The sequence below is a fragment of the Passer montanus genome, unplaced genomic scaffold (genome assembly GCF_014805655.1).
Source record: "Passer montanus isolate IOZ18808 unplaced genomic scaffold, ASM1480565v1 scaffold40, whole genome shotgun sequence".
NCBI classification, from domain to species: domain Eukaryota; kingdom Metazoa; phylum Chordata; class Aves; order Passeriformes; family Passeridae; genus Passer; species Passer montanus.
In genome coordinates this window covers 5,111,109-5,124,113 of record NW_024368819.1, presented here as the reverse complement: position 1 = coordinate 5,124,113, position 13,005 = coordinate 5,111,109, and the positions used below count along the sequence as shown (strand labels likewise).

The 13,005-nt window shown below is 35.2% G+C and overlaps 1 protein-coding gene across 1 annotated transcript in view; it reads right to left on the bottom strand.

Annotated features, from left to right (window-relative positions):
- Positions 1-13,005, bottom strand: part of PRKN (parkin RBR E3 ubiquitin protein ligase) — a 687,026-nt gene that overhangs the window by 461,148 nt on the left and 212,873 nt on the right. Inside the window, exon 3 of the mRNA XM_039718871.1 lies at positions 6,432-6,672. Coding sequence (XP_039574805.1) covers positions 6,432-6,672 — 241 coding nt within the window. The remainder of the gene's footprint in view (positions 1-6,431; positions 6,673-13,005) is intronic.

The window sequence follows — 13,005 nt, the reverse complement described above, 5'->3', positions numbered from 1 at the left end:
TGAAAATTATACTGCCATACTCTTCTATAAATGCAGATGGATTTTTAGACCTGAGGTGCACATACTTAAAAGATAGCTACTTCTGAAAAACATGTTCTAACACTGTGACACTCTAGTCAGGCACAATGTGTAAACATTTTGCATCAAGTATGTGAGCAATGTGACTACCAAATCAACAAAGAGGTGTGTAGCTACACACATCTTTGTCTTAGGAGGCATCCATATCACAAAAGCTTGTAAAACAAAACAAAAGAAAACAAAACAAAACAAAAAAAAACCAAAACATGCATGAGGGACTGCAAATGGGTAGAACATCTCATGGGTATGGAACACCCATACCTAAAGGTAGCTGGCAAAACAAAAAATAATGGAAGCAGTGAAGAACACAAAGGAGATTCAGGACTGGGAAATAAGTATAAAACTATCAAATACAAAAGGAAAAACAGAGAGGAAGAAAAGCGCTTTAGTTCCAGTTTCTCTTTTAAAAGAGCTCTCAGGCCAGTGAACTCAAATTTTGTGACTACAACACATCACTGCAATGAACATCAGGTTATGGCATTGTACCTGAACAGCAAATTTAAGATAAAAGGCCTAACAGTGAAAGTCTAACAGTTTAATGTATGTAATGAATGCACAGTAATAGAAATTAACAATGTGCCAGACCTAACCACTAGCACACAGAGAGCTGCCAATGCAGACATTTTGCAAAAATTTGTTTTGAACTTTCAAATGGAATTCTATGTACAGTAAATTTACTGTATGTAATGAAGACAAATGTAGCCTTGCTTCCCAGAAATTATTTGTTAAAATCAGGACTAGTGTATTATTTCTGAGTTGGTATTTTGTTCTGCATTTCTTGAAAAGGTAAATTACTACCTTCCCTTTTCTGACTGTAGATTGAGCCTCAAATTAGTATTGCATTGAATATTTAAAAGTTTGTAAAATAATATATTATGAAAATCTGAATCAAATGTAGGCTAAATCACAATGAGCTGCTTGATGCATTTTCATTTAAATTAAAAGTAGTTTAAGCCTAATACAAAAGTAAACTATCAGGGCACCAAATCCAAAAATAAATAGTAACCTAACCAGTTACTTGAATATGTCGATTGAAAGAATACATTGGTTGCATATTAAATAACTTTTTCTTGCCCAGCAATATGAATCTTATTCAAATGGATGTCTGTGAAAGAGGACTATCATAAGAATCATGTAATCACCAGGAAATGCTGTATTAATATTTCAAGCAATTTAAGAAAGTTCAGTATAAGCACTCTGGAAATTTGTTTCTAAAACAAAATGTTGATAACTCTAGGAAAAAAGGCCTAATTACTAAATGTAAATTGCACAGAATACTGATTTTCCTTTTTCAAGCTACTGATTTACAATACCATGGACTTAAGGTATATGTAATTAATTAATGTTATAATTAAGCCAAAAATTATTTGTACATGTGCCAAAGGGAAAAAAAAATCTTTATCTGAGGAAACTGATTAGTTAGGAACTAATCAGAAAACTTTAAGGAAACTTTATCAGGAAACTGATTAGTTTCCGTTGAATAAAAATGCAGTTACATGACACAAGAAATTTTAGGAATCCTTTTTTATCTCTTTTAAGGGAATAGTAAATTCTTAGATATTTGGATTTGTAACACAGAAAAGCAATATTAGGTCAGAGCTTCATGTTTCTGAGAGACAATAAAAATGTTCTTTCCGTGCTGGAAGCCATTCTGAAAGGATGAGCACTCACGTTTTGTTGAAATTCTCAAAAAGGGATAAGAAATAGCTGCAGTTGTTCTCAGCTTGGTACTGGGTTGTGGTACTCAGCCTAGAACCACATGCAAACGGGGAGGTAGATGTACACCATACCCCTGGATCTAATTTTAGATTATAAGCTCTGTAAATCTGTGAAGTAGTTTTACAGTACTTCAGGAGTTTACTTCAGACAGTTCTGTTTACTTCAGACAGATTTGACAAAAAACTTCTTATCGTTTTAGGCTTTTGAGTGAAAGAATGATAATAAAGTGTAATAGCAATTACAGGGCACAGGAATTTTTAACACACAGTCATCAGGATACTAATCAAAAACTATTTGTAAATGTCAGCAATTTAAATGGTTAAATTGATGTAGGGGTTTTTTATTCACCAGGGCTTGCCTCAGAAGCATAAACAGATCTGACTAGCCACACCCTGGCTTTCCCTTCTAAGTGTATTTTACTGTCTCTTTCATGGAATCCAACTCTTACATGGAATGGGCACCAATTGATACTTTATGCATCACTAACAATACTGAGGTTTTGCTAATGACAGTTTCATCTGCCTTAACTGATACTTGCATTATTGGGAAAGCCAAGAAGTTTAAACATATACTGAGCTTCTGTAAAGCATTTCCTAACTAGACAGAAAACAATCAATTCCTCTTTTTGCTAGAATTTACAGCTTGGCATACCTAAGTTGGTATATACCAGTACTTTATTAACTCTTCTATGAACATAAGAGGCTGAAAAGATAAGGAAACAGAGGTGCCTTGCATGCAGGCATTTGTCTACTGAAAGAACACCAAGGTTTTTATTTTGAACTGACCACATGAACATTTATATGAAGTTGAAAATAAAAAACCCTAAGTAACAATGACCACATCTACTTGATTCAGGCAAAATAATAAACCAGCTGATAATGGATTAACCTGGAAATTACATAAGTAACAACATTCATGTCACCTTACAGAAAACATATTCTGTTGGACTAACTCTATTTTTTTCATATTACAAATTTGTTTGACATCAGTCATACATTTAAAAAGGGGAGGGAATGGGATTCTGCAGTCTGACCTGCCTAGCACCATCCACTACTTCTAGGCAAAAAGGGGAGGGAATTGGGTTCTGCAGTCTGACCTGCCTAGCACCATCCATACTACTTTTAGGTTGAAGTCCTGTCTTCATGTTTCAGAAAAAAATGTTCTACATTTTTTAAAATGGACAAATGTGGAGAATTCTTGTAAGCTATGATAACTTGCATTGGTGGTTGATTTCCTGTCAAGTTAAAATCCATGTGTGGTATTTGTATTTGCTGGCTTGCACTTTCTAGACAATGACAGCAAAATCCTAAGACAGCTGGTAAGATGTAATTTTCCCACATTACCAAACATCCACTCCACAGATGCTACAACGAATATAAACCAATCATGATGCACACTTTTGTAGGATTCTCATTACTCTTCTCCTGATCCTTCTAACAGTTTAGTCATCAAAACAGTGAGTTATACTGGTTTTAGCTATGCAAGTGTCAAAAGCACTTGCATAACTAAAAAATTCAGTATAACTGAATAATTTTCTCCAATTCACTCTGTTTTCTGTTTATACTTCCAAATATTCTATCAGCTTTCTTGAATTTGAAATCATGATGCATTCTCATATTTAGCACGAGTAACAGAAACCCTTATGTTTTACAGATTCATTGCTTTACATGTAGAAATCAAAGAGCCATAGAATTGTTAAGGTTAGAAAAGCTCTCTAAAGTCATTGAGTCCAACCATTGTCTCTTCATCTTATACATGTATCTACTGATATGCAACCATTATGGAACATAATTACATTTTCTTATATTGTATTTACTAAAGCACTTTGTCCCAGGTGTTGGACAGATTCAAATTAGAAGGGGGTGAAGTAGAATGAAAGTCCTGCACTGACATTTTTTTACAGGTCCACCAGAAATCAAGCAATGTTTTCAGAGCAAAGAAACAACAAAGAAACAGACAAACAAACAAAACCCCCCAAGAACAACAACAACAAAACTGAGAAGAAAAGGCATTTCTATTACTTTTATCTGCAAAGACAGGAAGCCTGGAATTCTTTGATGAAGAGATTATTTAGATCCATTTTCTTTTTTTTTTTTTCAGCTTGTTAATGACTTTCAAACTTCTGAATTTCTCATAGAGAAACACACTGTAGTCTAAAAAACACAGTGCTAATAAGATGCATCTCCAGACCAGTCAGGAGTTGGTTTCATTACTCACACAAGAGTGGGGTGAACTGGGAGGAGGATGTCCTGCTACACACTTCTGTGAGGAGCAAATGATATCCTTGGTGGAGATACACTGCCAGGCCATAAGGGATTTTGTCTCATCAAGTGCAGCCGTTCATACCACCTGAGTATATTGCTTATATAATAGCAGGACAGCATAACAAGAGTTGCCTCTCTCCCAGTTTGTCTGGTGAAATTTTGGCCTCTAAGCATTCAGGTAAATACTTCAAAAATACTATTTTAGCAGTCAAATGCTGCTAAAGCTTCTGAGAGAAGCTCTTGTGATGTGCAAATTACCACAAACCTTCTTCCTCAGAATTCAAAAGAGGGCAAATAAAATCAGGCAGGTCAGCATAACAAATAAAAATAACTTAGGCTTCAGAAAGACTTATAGTCTCAGTGTTTACTGCTGCCATTATGGAATAGATGTGTAGCACATCAGACTAAACAATATTAATCAATTAATTAAATGTTTGCCTCTAAATTGTATGTTTAAATTTGTCACATACACATGGAACAATAAAAATTATACTTCATTCACCTGTCTAGGGTGCTGCTGTAGACTGATCACCACAACCACTCATCTCCTAGGACAACAGCTTGGTAAGTATAATTTGAGCTATCAATGATGGTACCCACTTTCTTAAACCCCTCATTCCCACTAATATTAGTCATTTCATTTATGCCAAAGGAAATCCTTGCTACACAGTAAAGTTTACTGCAAAACTAATGTTTGGAATAATCTTTCTTTCTTTTTTTTTTTTAAGTGACTACAAATTAACTCACCCTAAATCCATAAGGAACAATATAGTTCCTATATTGAACAAAGGGATGGAGCTGAACAGAGAAAAGAACAAATTTTAATAGAGAGAATCAAAAGAAAGAAAGAAGTTAACGGGCCCTTAAAAAGGAACTCATTATTAATACCCTTCCACAAAAAACTATTAGTCATTTGAGTGGGTCTTCTTTCTTTTTCTTCTATGATAAAAAGCCTTTACATTTTAATCACAGATAAAAATAGCCAACACATTTTGTCAATACATTTTGTCCTCATGAATTCTGCTATGAAAATATTTTCTGCAATGGAAGACACCTATCAGTTTATGCTTAGCTTCACAGAGTTTGTAGTCTATGGACAAGCATGTCACATGACACATTTTAAGTCCTTGCACATGTATAAACTAGTCTGTAAAGTCAAGCACAGCTATTAAATCCCTCTACATATGTACAGTAATGAAAAAATAAATGTGTGGTAATGTTTAAAAGCTCACACATTTGCCTTTCATCTGAGAGTAAGCCCAGGCTGAAGCCCTGTCCCTAGTTTACTGGATTTAAATCATCATGCACCCTTCTTATCTCATTAGTCATTCAGACTGGGAGATGTGGATCATTAAGCTGGGTACTAATTTGCTCCTAAACAGCACTCATTCATCATTAGTTGGCAGTGAGAGGTTGACCAAGTCAGTTGTGGAATACTTCTGTGACCCTCCCATGGATTGTATATTTTCTGCATGAGCTACTTAATAAATTCTCTAGAAGTTATTTTAACAGTTTTAGTAGCCATTTTGTTAAGCAAGATGATTTCTGTGGCCAGGTTAGTTACAGAGGTATCTTTGTCATATTCACAATTTATCTTCTGTACTCTGTATAGATATGTTTGCTATTACCTTCTGCACTGTGCAAAAAGGGTATTTGTATACTGCTCTTTATAAAAAAAAGACATCTCTGATAGACTATTATGATAAATCACAACAGTATCTGGTATTGCACAGAATGGTGTATCTTCACTGGGGCCACACAGTGTCAGTGAGATCATTATGCAGTAACTTGTACCTCAGATTATTTTTCACAATAAAGATATACTCAGTAACCATTTGGTGGATGAAGAACTACAAATGTCCATAGTATGAATCACCACCATCATGTGTAGTGCCAGCAAAGCTTTAATAAATCTTAAATAGATGGCACATATTTTTTTATAAAGTGTCTGGGTATGAAAGCATCCCAATAGATTGGGAATTAGGCACATTTGCAAGGCATAAGCTGCCCAACATTCTAGTTAAGGAAAGTTCTACAATAGAAATTTTACAGAGACTATATTTTGCCTTATCATAGACCTCTGGGGGTTTTGCCATCTTATAATGATTTATAAAAATATGAGCATAAAACAAGTTAGATACAGGAGCAACACAAGAAATCACTAATTTTATCCACAAAGCAAAATCATTTTTCTAGAAGACACATCAAATGCTTATCATTTTAATATTGTTGTATTTTTTGTTTAATAAATAAAAGAAACCATATATTTTGGGGTCATTTGCCCCATGGTATGGAACTAGAACTGTACACCCTGAGAAAGACAGACACATTTAGAAATGTATATTGAAATGTACTAAGTCTCTGAATTACCTGATTTTTCAGCGGGAAGTGAAACACTGTTTTTTCCAGGATCCAGAATAACTGCCAACCCTGCAGAGACTGATGGGAGGACGCTGGTACTGAGATCTATGCGAGTTAAACTCTCAGGTTCTCTTTTCAAGGTTTTCAGAGCACCTCCAACACAGGTATCTTCTGTCTTCTCCTTGTTCTGATTGTTCTTCTGTGGATTCTGAACAATATGAACAATGCTCTGCTGTGCCAGGTCACAGTTCTGTAACATAAAACCAAATTCATGATAAATAATTAATTGTGACATAATGGACAAAATCCCTCTATCTCCAATTTGTTATTTGTTAAATGGTCTCCAAACCATTTTGTAGAGAATTTCAGTGTGCTGTAATGGAGTTTAAAGCAAAGTGACAAGTGTAAATTGCTGGAATTAGGATTACTTGCATTGCCAAAGGGGTCACAACACTTACAAGTGCTAAACATTTAACAAAGAAATAGTGGACCAGAGCCAACAGCTCTAAATAAGTCAGGTTTATTGGCACAAAGTAAAAAATCTCCAGAGGGAGCATTACTAAATCAAGCACTAAGAATATTCAACACTTAAGAGGCACTTGCACAGATAATGCTGAAACACACTCATGTAGCAATTTAGGGTCAAACTTGATGATCACAGAGAGTTCGTGAACAAGCTACTCTAAAATATTTTTATAATCAGGGAAAGGAAAGATGATGCTACTGATGAAGAGTGATACTATTTCTTCTCTGTAATGTAATTTTTAATTTAAATTTGGTTTTAGATGTAGACTCAGTATGAGTTTTCCATTCTTTCCAAGAAAAACATTTAACTGTTGACTTTAGATTGAGACAAAGCCTTTGGAAGATCTCACAACTGTTGTGGTTTTTCATGATAAAACAAAAGAACTGCTAGCCATTTTAGCCCAAAATGAGACCATTTCATGGTCTCACATATGCAGATGCTTCTCCTCCTTTTCTGTCCTCACCAGAGGTGATTCTTAGACAGTCTTTCCAGATCATGTGTCTTAGAAAATAGCAGGGTAAATAAGGATTTAATGAAAGGTTTATACATGATAAATCAGAATGTCTTTCACAACTTGTTCAGCATTTTCACAATACAGAACAGAAAAGCAAAATATTATGCCAGAAATAGAAATTACAGAGATTTTGGAAGACCTATCATAAACAAAGGTCTTTTGAGAAAGACTTGTATTGATCTTTCCACAACACACCTTGCAAGATAAATTGTTCTTTATTTGGTGATACCTTCTGGAGACCCACATCTAATTCTTCAGTGTCATGAATGAACATAAGCATCAGCCTACACAGAAAGTGGGTAGTCTGACAAAAAATTAATTTTCTAACTTTCTTCAGCATCATTAGGTTGGCCATCTCTGCTGTGAAATGTCAAGACAGACTGTTGAATCCTTTTGGGAGAATCAGAAAGAGTTCTGATGCACTTGTATCTTCTGATCCCTGTATCTACACAAGATTTAAAAATTGTCATTTGTATATGCAACTACTATATGCACTTTAATTGCAAAATAGTCTGTTACAGATATTTTATACCCTCTCTTTATACCTGCTCTTTATACCCTCATTCTCCCACACTCTCTTCTACGACGTCTGTTCTGGTCTCTTTTATGTTAAGTGGTTTTCCTTCATTCTCTTACAATATTTCTCAGTACTTCTTCATTCACACTTTCTTTTCATGCAATGTAATTTAAAGCAAAAAAAAATTTGGCTTATGTTTTGTTTTATTTGAATTTTCAATAACACACTCTCTCCTTAGTGAAGCAGTAATCAGCTAGCAGATATTTGTTAGAGCAAGGACACAGCAGCCTTAATATTCAATCAAAGCAATTATTAGATTTCAACCTTAAAAGATCATGTTGACATTAAAGGCCTCTCCTTTTTTTTCCCCGCATCTTGTTGCCCATAAGATGCAGTATTAACAAGATCCCTTTAAATCTCAATCTTTAAAGCTCAATCATTTCATTCATTAACACAATATACAAAACCTGTCTGTCACTCAAACTTCTTCCACTAAGAATACTGTGCAGCATTAAAGAATTTAATAATGTAAAAGAAATTAATAATGAAATTAATAACTAGGCAAATGAGGAGATCAAAAGTGATTTGCTCAGTTATAGAGAGAGTTTAAAAAGAGAAATAGGTATTTATCTAAAAAATCACAACCTTGGAAACCCCTAATAAAGTGTCAATCAGTCATACTCTGTTTTAATGATCACTTCTTCTGGCAGTTTTGCTTGCTTAAGCAGACAAGTTCTGCCTTTCATTTTTTTCTCAATATTTACTGTCCTTCTCAGTAGGTTTTTTATTTTTATTTTTCAAATCTTGCATCAGTTCCTGGTTCAGCTCACTGCTTGATGCTGCTACAATCACACTCAGGGGATAGTGCATATGAGAGAATAAAAGGGATGGAAAGAGCTACTTAAAACAAAATTCTCCTACAATTCCACCACAAACGTTTTCAACCATTTTTGTTTGATCTTGGCTGCTGTACATGTTTATTTGCCTGGTTATATGAATTGATCTTTTAAAAGTATAGGTCCTTTTCAGATTCTTTGTGCAAGCTGGAGGCTTTGTGGTTAGCTCAGAAACAATGGAAGGGCTGACAAAACAGAACTCCATCTTACCTACTATTCTCTCTTCAGCAATATCAAGAATTACATACTTCAAAAAAAGCTGCAAAATTTGCACTTTAGGCAGTCCTACAGATTGCCTCAGTTGGTTAGAGCACAGTGCTAATAATGCCAAAGTTGTGGATTTGATCCCTGCATGGGCCATTCACTTCAGAGTTGGACTCAATGATCCTTGTGGGTCTCCTCCATCTCAGAATATTCTGTGATTCTGTATATGACCATAGCAATAGTGGTTTTTTGTATTTCCCTTAATAAAATTTTAAAAGGACAGGTGAACATGCTGTATCTTAGCTTTCTTCCATCTCTTTATCTAAATCAAAAACAAGCTTTGACAGATTGAGCATCACTACTGATGATGACATTGTAGATAATGGTCTCAGGAAAGCTTAATTAGTGGATCTCAGGATAACTTTCAAAGAGCAGGTAGGAGAAAAACACAACATCCTTTGATATTTACCCTGTGTAGATTTCATATGGAAGCCACTGAGCAATAACAAACACGGAATCCTAAAGCATCAGTTTTGTAATTTTTTTCCCAGTACATTTGAATTGAATTTGGCTTGTGTTTAAAGGAGTAAAGTAATCCTCAATCTTTGTAAGAAAAGTGATAAAACATTACAAGAAGAAAATAAAAAAGAGTTGTGACCACACGTTAATTGTGGACATCCGGATGGGAATATAACCAAGCATTTCCCAGCATATAGGTGATTAATGCTTTTTAGCAGATTACATTTCATGGACAATAGATGGGCTAAGTCTGCAGCTTCTTCTTTGAGAAAAGAGGTGGAATTTAACTGTTTCTGTGAGAGTTTAGCTTGTGCCTTAAGTTACTATTTTAAGATACAATTATTTATGTCAATGTCACTTTTGTTTCCTTCATGTATTTGTTTTATGCCTCAGGAAACATGCTTTTGAGTATATCTATTATTAATGATTCTAGAGATATTGTCTTGTCTTATCTGTTGATTCAAATTAATGCCTATGTGCCATAGTCCAATGGGAAAAACTACAAGTGTATAAAAAGTAGATTGTGAAGTATCTTCTAGCACTAGAGCAAAGGGAACTGAGACAAACAAAAAATTATGAAACTCAATCATAAGGACTGGTTCTTTAGAGGAAATGGATTTTGGCCAACATGGGAAAATTAATTCATAGCAGAGAAAATTTAAATTAATACTTTTTTTTCATTCAAGCCTTTTACCTGTTTTTTTCTGAATTCTCAAGTTGAATTTCACAAGGCTGAATCAGCACATGCTGAATAAATTACACAATATCCTTTGTTCTGAGAGCAGTGGGCTAACTAGAAGGTCAGCTGGGAAGACTGAAATCAATTATGAAAAGGGAAAAGATGACTGTGTTTAAGTTACTCTGACACCGCCTTGTTAGGCTCTGGGGAGACCTCACTGCAGCCTTTCAGTACGTCAAGCAGACTTAGAAGGATGAAAAAAAAAAAAAACCCCAAAAAAAATCACCCAAAATAAGAGGGACTTTTTACATGGGCTAGTGACAGGCCAATGGGAAGATTTTTAACAGAAATATTAAATGTCAGGAATAAATTCTTCACTGAAAAGATGGTGAGGCATTGGGACAGGTTGCCCAGTGAAGCTGTGGATGTCCCAAACATGGAAGTGTTCAAGGCCAGGAGGGCTGGGCCCACCTGATCTAGTGGGTGGCATCCCTGTCCACAGTGAGGGGGTGGGAACTACATAATCTTTACGGTCCTTTCCAACCCAAACCATTCTGTGGTTCTGACAGATTTCTGTTTGATATCTTCTTTACAATATATTTGGATAGTAATACACATAATCTTTACGGTCCTTTCCAACCCAAACCATTCTGTGGTTCTGTTTGGTATCTTCTTCACAACATATTTGGATAGTAATAACAATACTGAAAGGAATTTTCTCAATTTAACAAATATAAAGCCCACTTGAGAAGTCATATTTTCTTGAAGTGCAATACACTTCATGTTGAAACTTTTTCTTTAAAGAAACATTAGAGCAGAAAATAGTTTGAATCTGAAGTTTTGTATGTGACTATAAAAAAGCTTGTGGCGTTTTGTCTTCAAAAGGAATTTGATAAATTTCCATTTCCTGCTAACTACGAGTTGGGAGTTTTAATGTGTTGAGGTATTTTCTTATTGCACATCAATCACAAAGAAAAATTCTTCACACTCCACTGCCTGTGATTCAGTTGGAAATTCCAACTTTCATGCTACCTGGAGATTCATACCTTTACCCATGAATCCCTGGGGCCTATCATGGATACAGCAACAGTGGAATTGTCTAATTGCTGCCTATTTAGATCAAGCAGATCTAAACAGACTGCCTGATGACATTTCCTAAGAGATTCACATACGGCCAATGCTCAAGAAAAGGTGTTTTCTATGAATGGTCAACAAAACCCAAGAAGTTTGCTTTCCAGCTCTGTTTTTTCCTTAAAAATAGCACAACACATCTCTTCAAACCAATGGGACCCCATGTATAAGTGTAGATGACACACTGATTTTATTGGGAAAATATTTTTTCAAGGATAATGTACAGAGACATTAAAGATGACCTTCAGAACAGACAAATAAGCATATGAAGTTCCCAGAAGAGAGAAAAAAAAGCTCAGCAAGCCTTACTCAACTGTTGCCATAACCCTTTCACAAGGACAGAGTTCAGGTCTCAAAAGCAGTAGAAACAGAAAGGAAATCAATTGGAAAAGGAACACTGTTTCACCCCCTGATCACAGTGAATGCAAAAAAGCAAGAAGGAAGCAACACCATGATAATACACTTTATTACATAGGAAGCTAAAGCTGGTATATTAGTCAATGGTATACAATGAATTTGAGAGTAGGTTTGAGAGTAGAGACTGCCTAAAATAAAAATACAGATATAGCAATAACATTCTGTTAAGCCGTGTCGGTTTGAAAAATTGGAAGCAAGATTTGCAAGAAGACTTAACATCTTTTATTTTATCAGCTAATATAGAAAGGAAAATCAGCTTCTGGGCTCAGAAAATCTTATGCAGGTCATGGCAAGGGGAAACCTGAAGGGAAAATTAAGCACTGTTAAAATAATGAAGCAAATCAGCACTCTGATGTGATCTCACCATCCATTTGTGTGAATACTGACTGCTCAATGGCAGTGAACTAAATATTGCTCCATATGGGGCAAGGGAAAAAAGCCAGTGCACCACCAGGCCTAAATTACATGGACCACTTAGCAGTTAAATTCCAGCAATCAGAAATTACTTGCTCTTTTATGATGCTATGGAATACATCTATATTTGATTTCAGTTCACCTTTTCAACATTTCCAGAGTTATACACTACTGTTCTAGTTTAGCATTCAGAATATTGTGGGTGCTAAGCAACACCTAGAAGTAGAATGAAAAATAGATATATTACTGAAAGCATCACACATTCAAATAAATGGGATGAAAAGGCAGAAACCCCTTCACTTAGCAAAAGAGTTAATTCAGACACATTCAAATTCCAATTTTATTATTTTTTAGCAAAGAGAACAGTTGATGTTGAACAAGAGGAAATGAGTACATTCTGTGGGATTTACTACAGTCCCTTCAGCCAGTGGTCGCTCTGTGTAGCAAGAAGCCCTGACTAGCATTTACAAAAATAAAATCCCCTGATTTACAGTCAAGACAATAGTTCATACATTACAAATGTTCTGCTCTGAATGATACTCTTTAAAGAGAAGCAAAAGACTTTTTATACTGTCTAGTCCCCTAATGAGTTAATAATTTGCTGGAAATGGAAATGTATTCAACTAAGTCAGAATTCCCCCTCTTCCTTCACTTACAAATCACTTTATGCTTCATTTCCATCTTTTTCACATTATGACACAAAAATTTAATGCTAATTTCTAGCTCAGTGGAGGGAATGCAGAGTTAAGGCTCAGTTAGGAACATT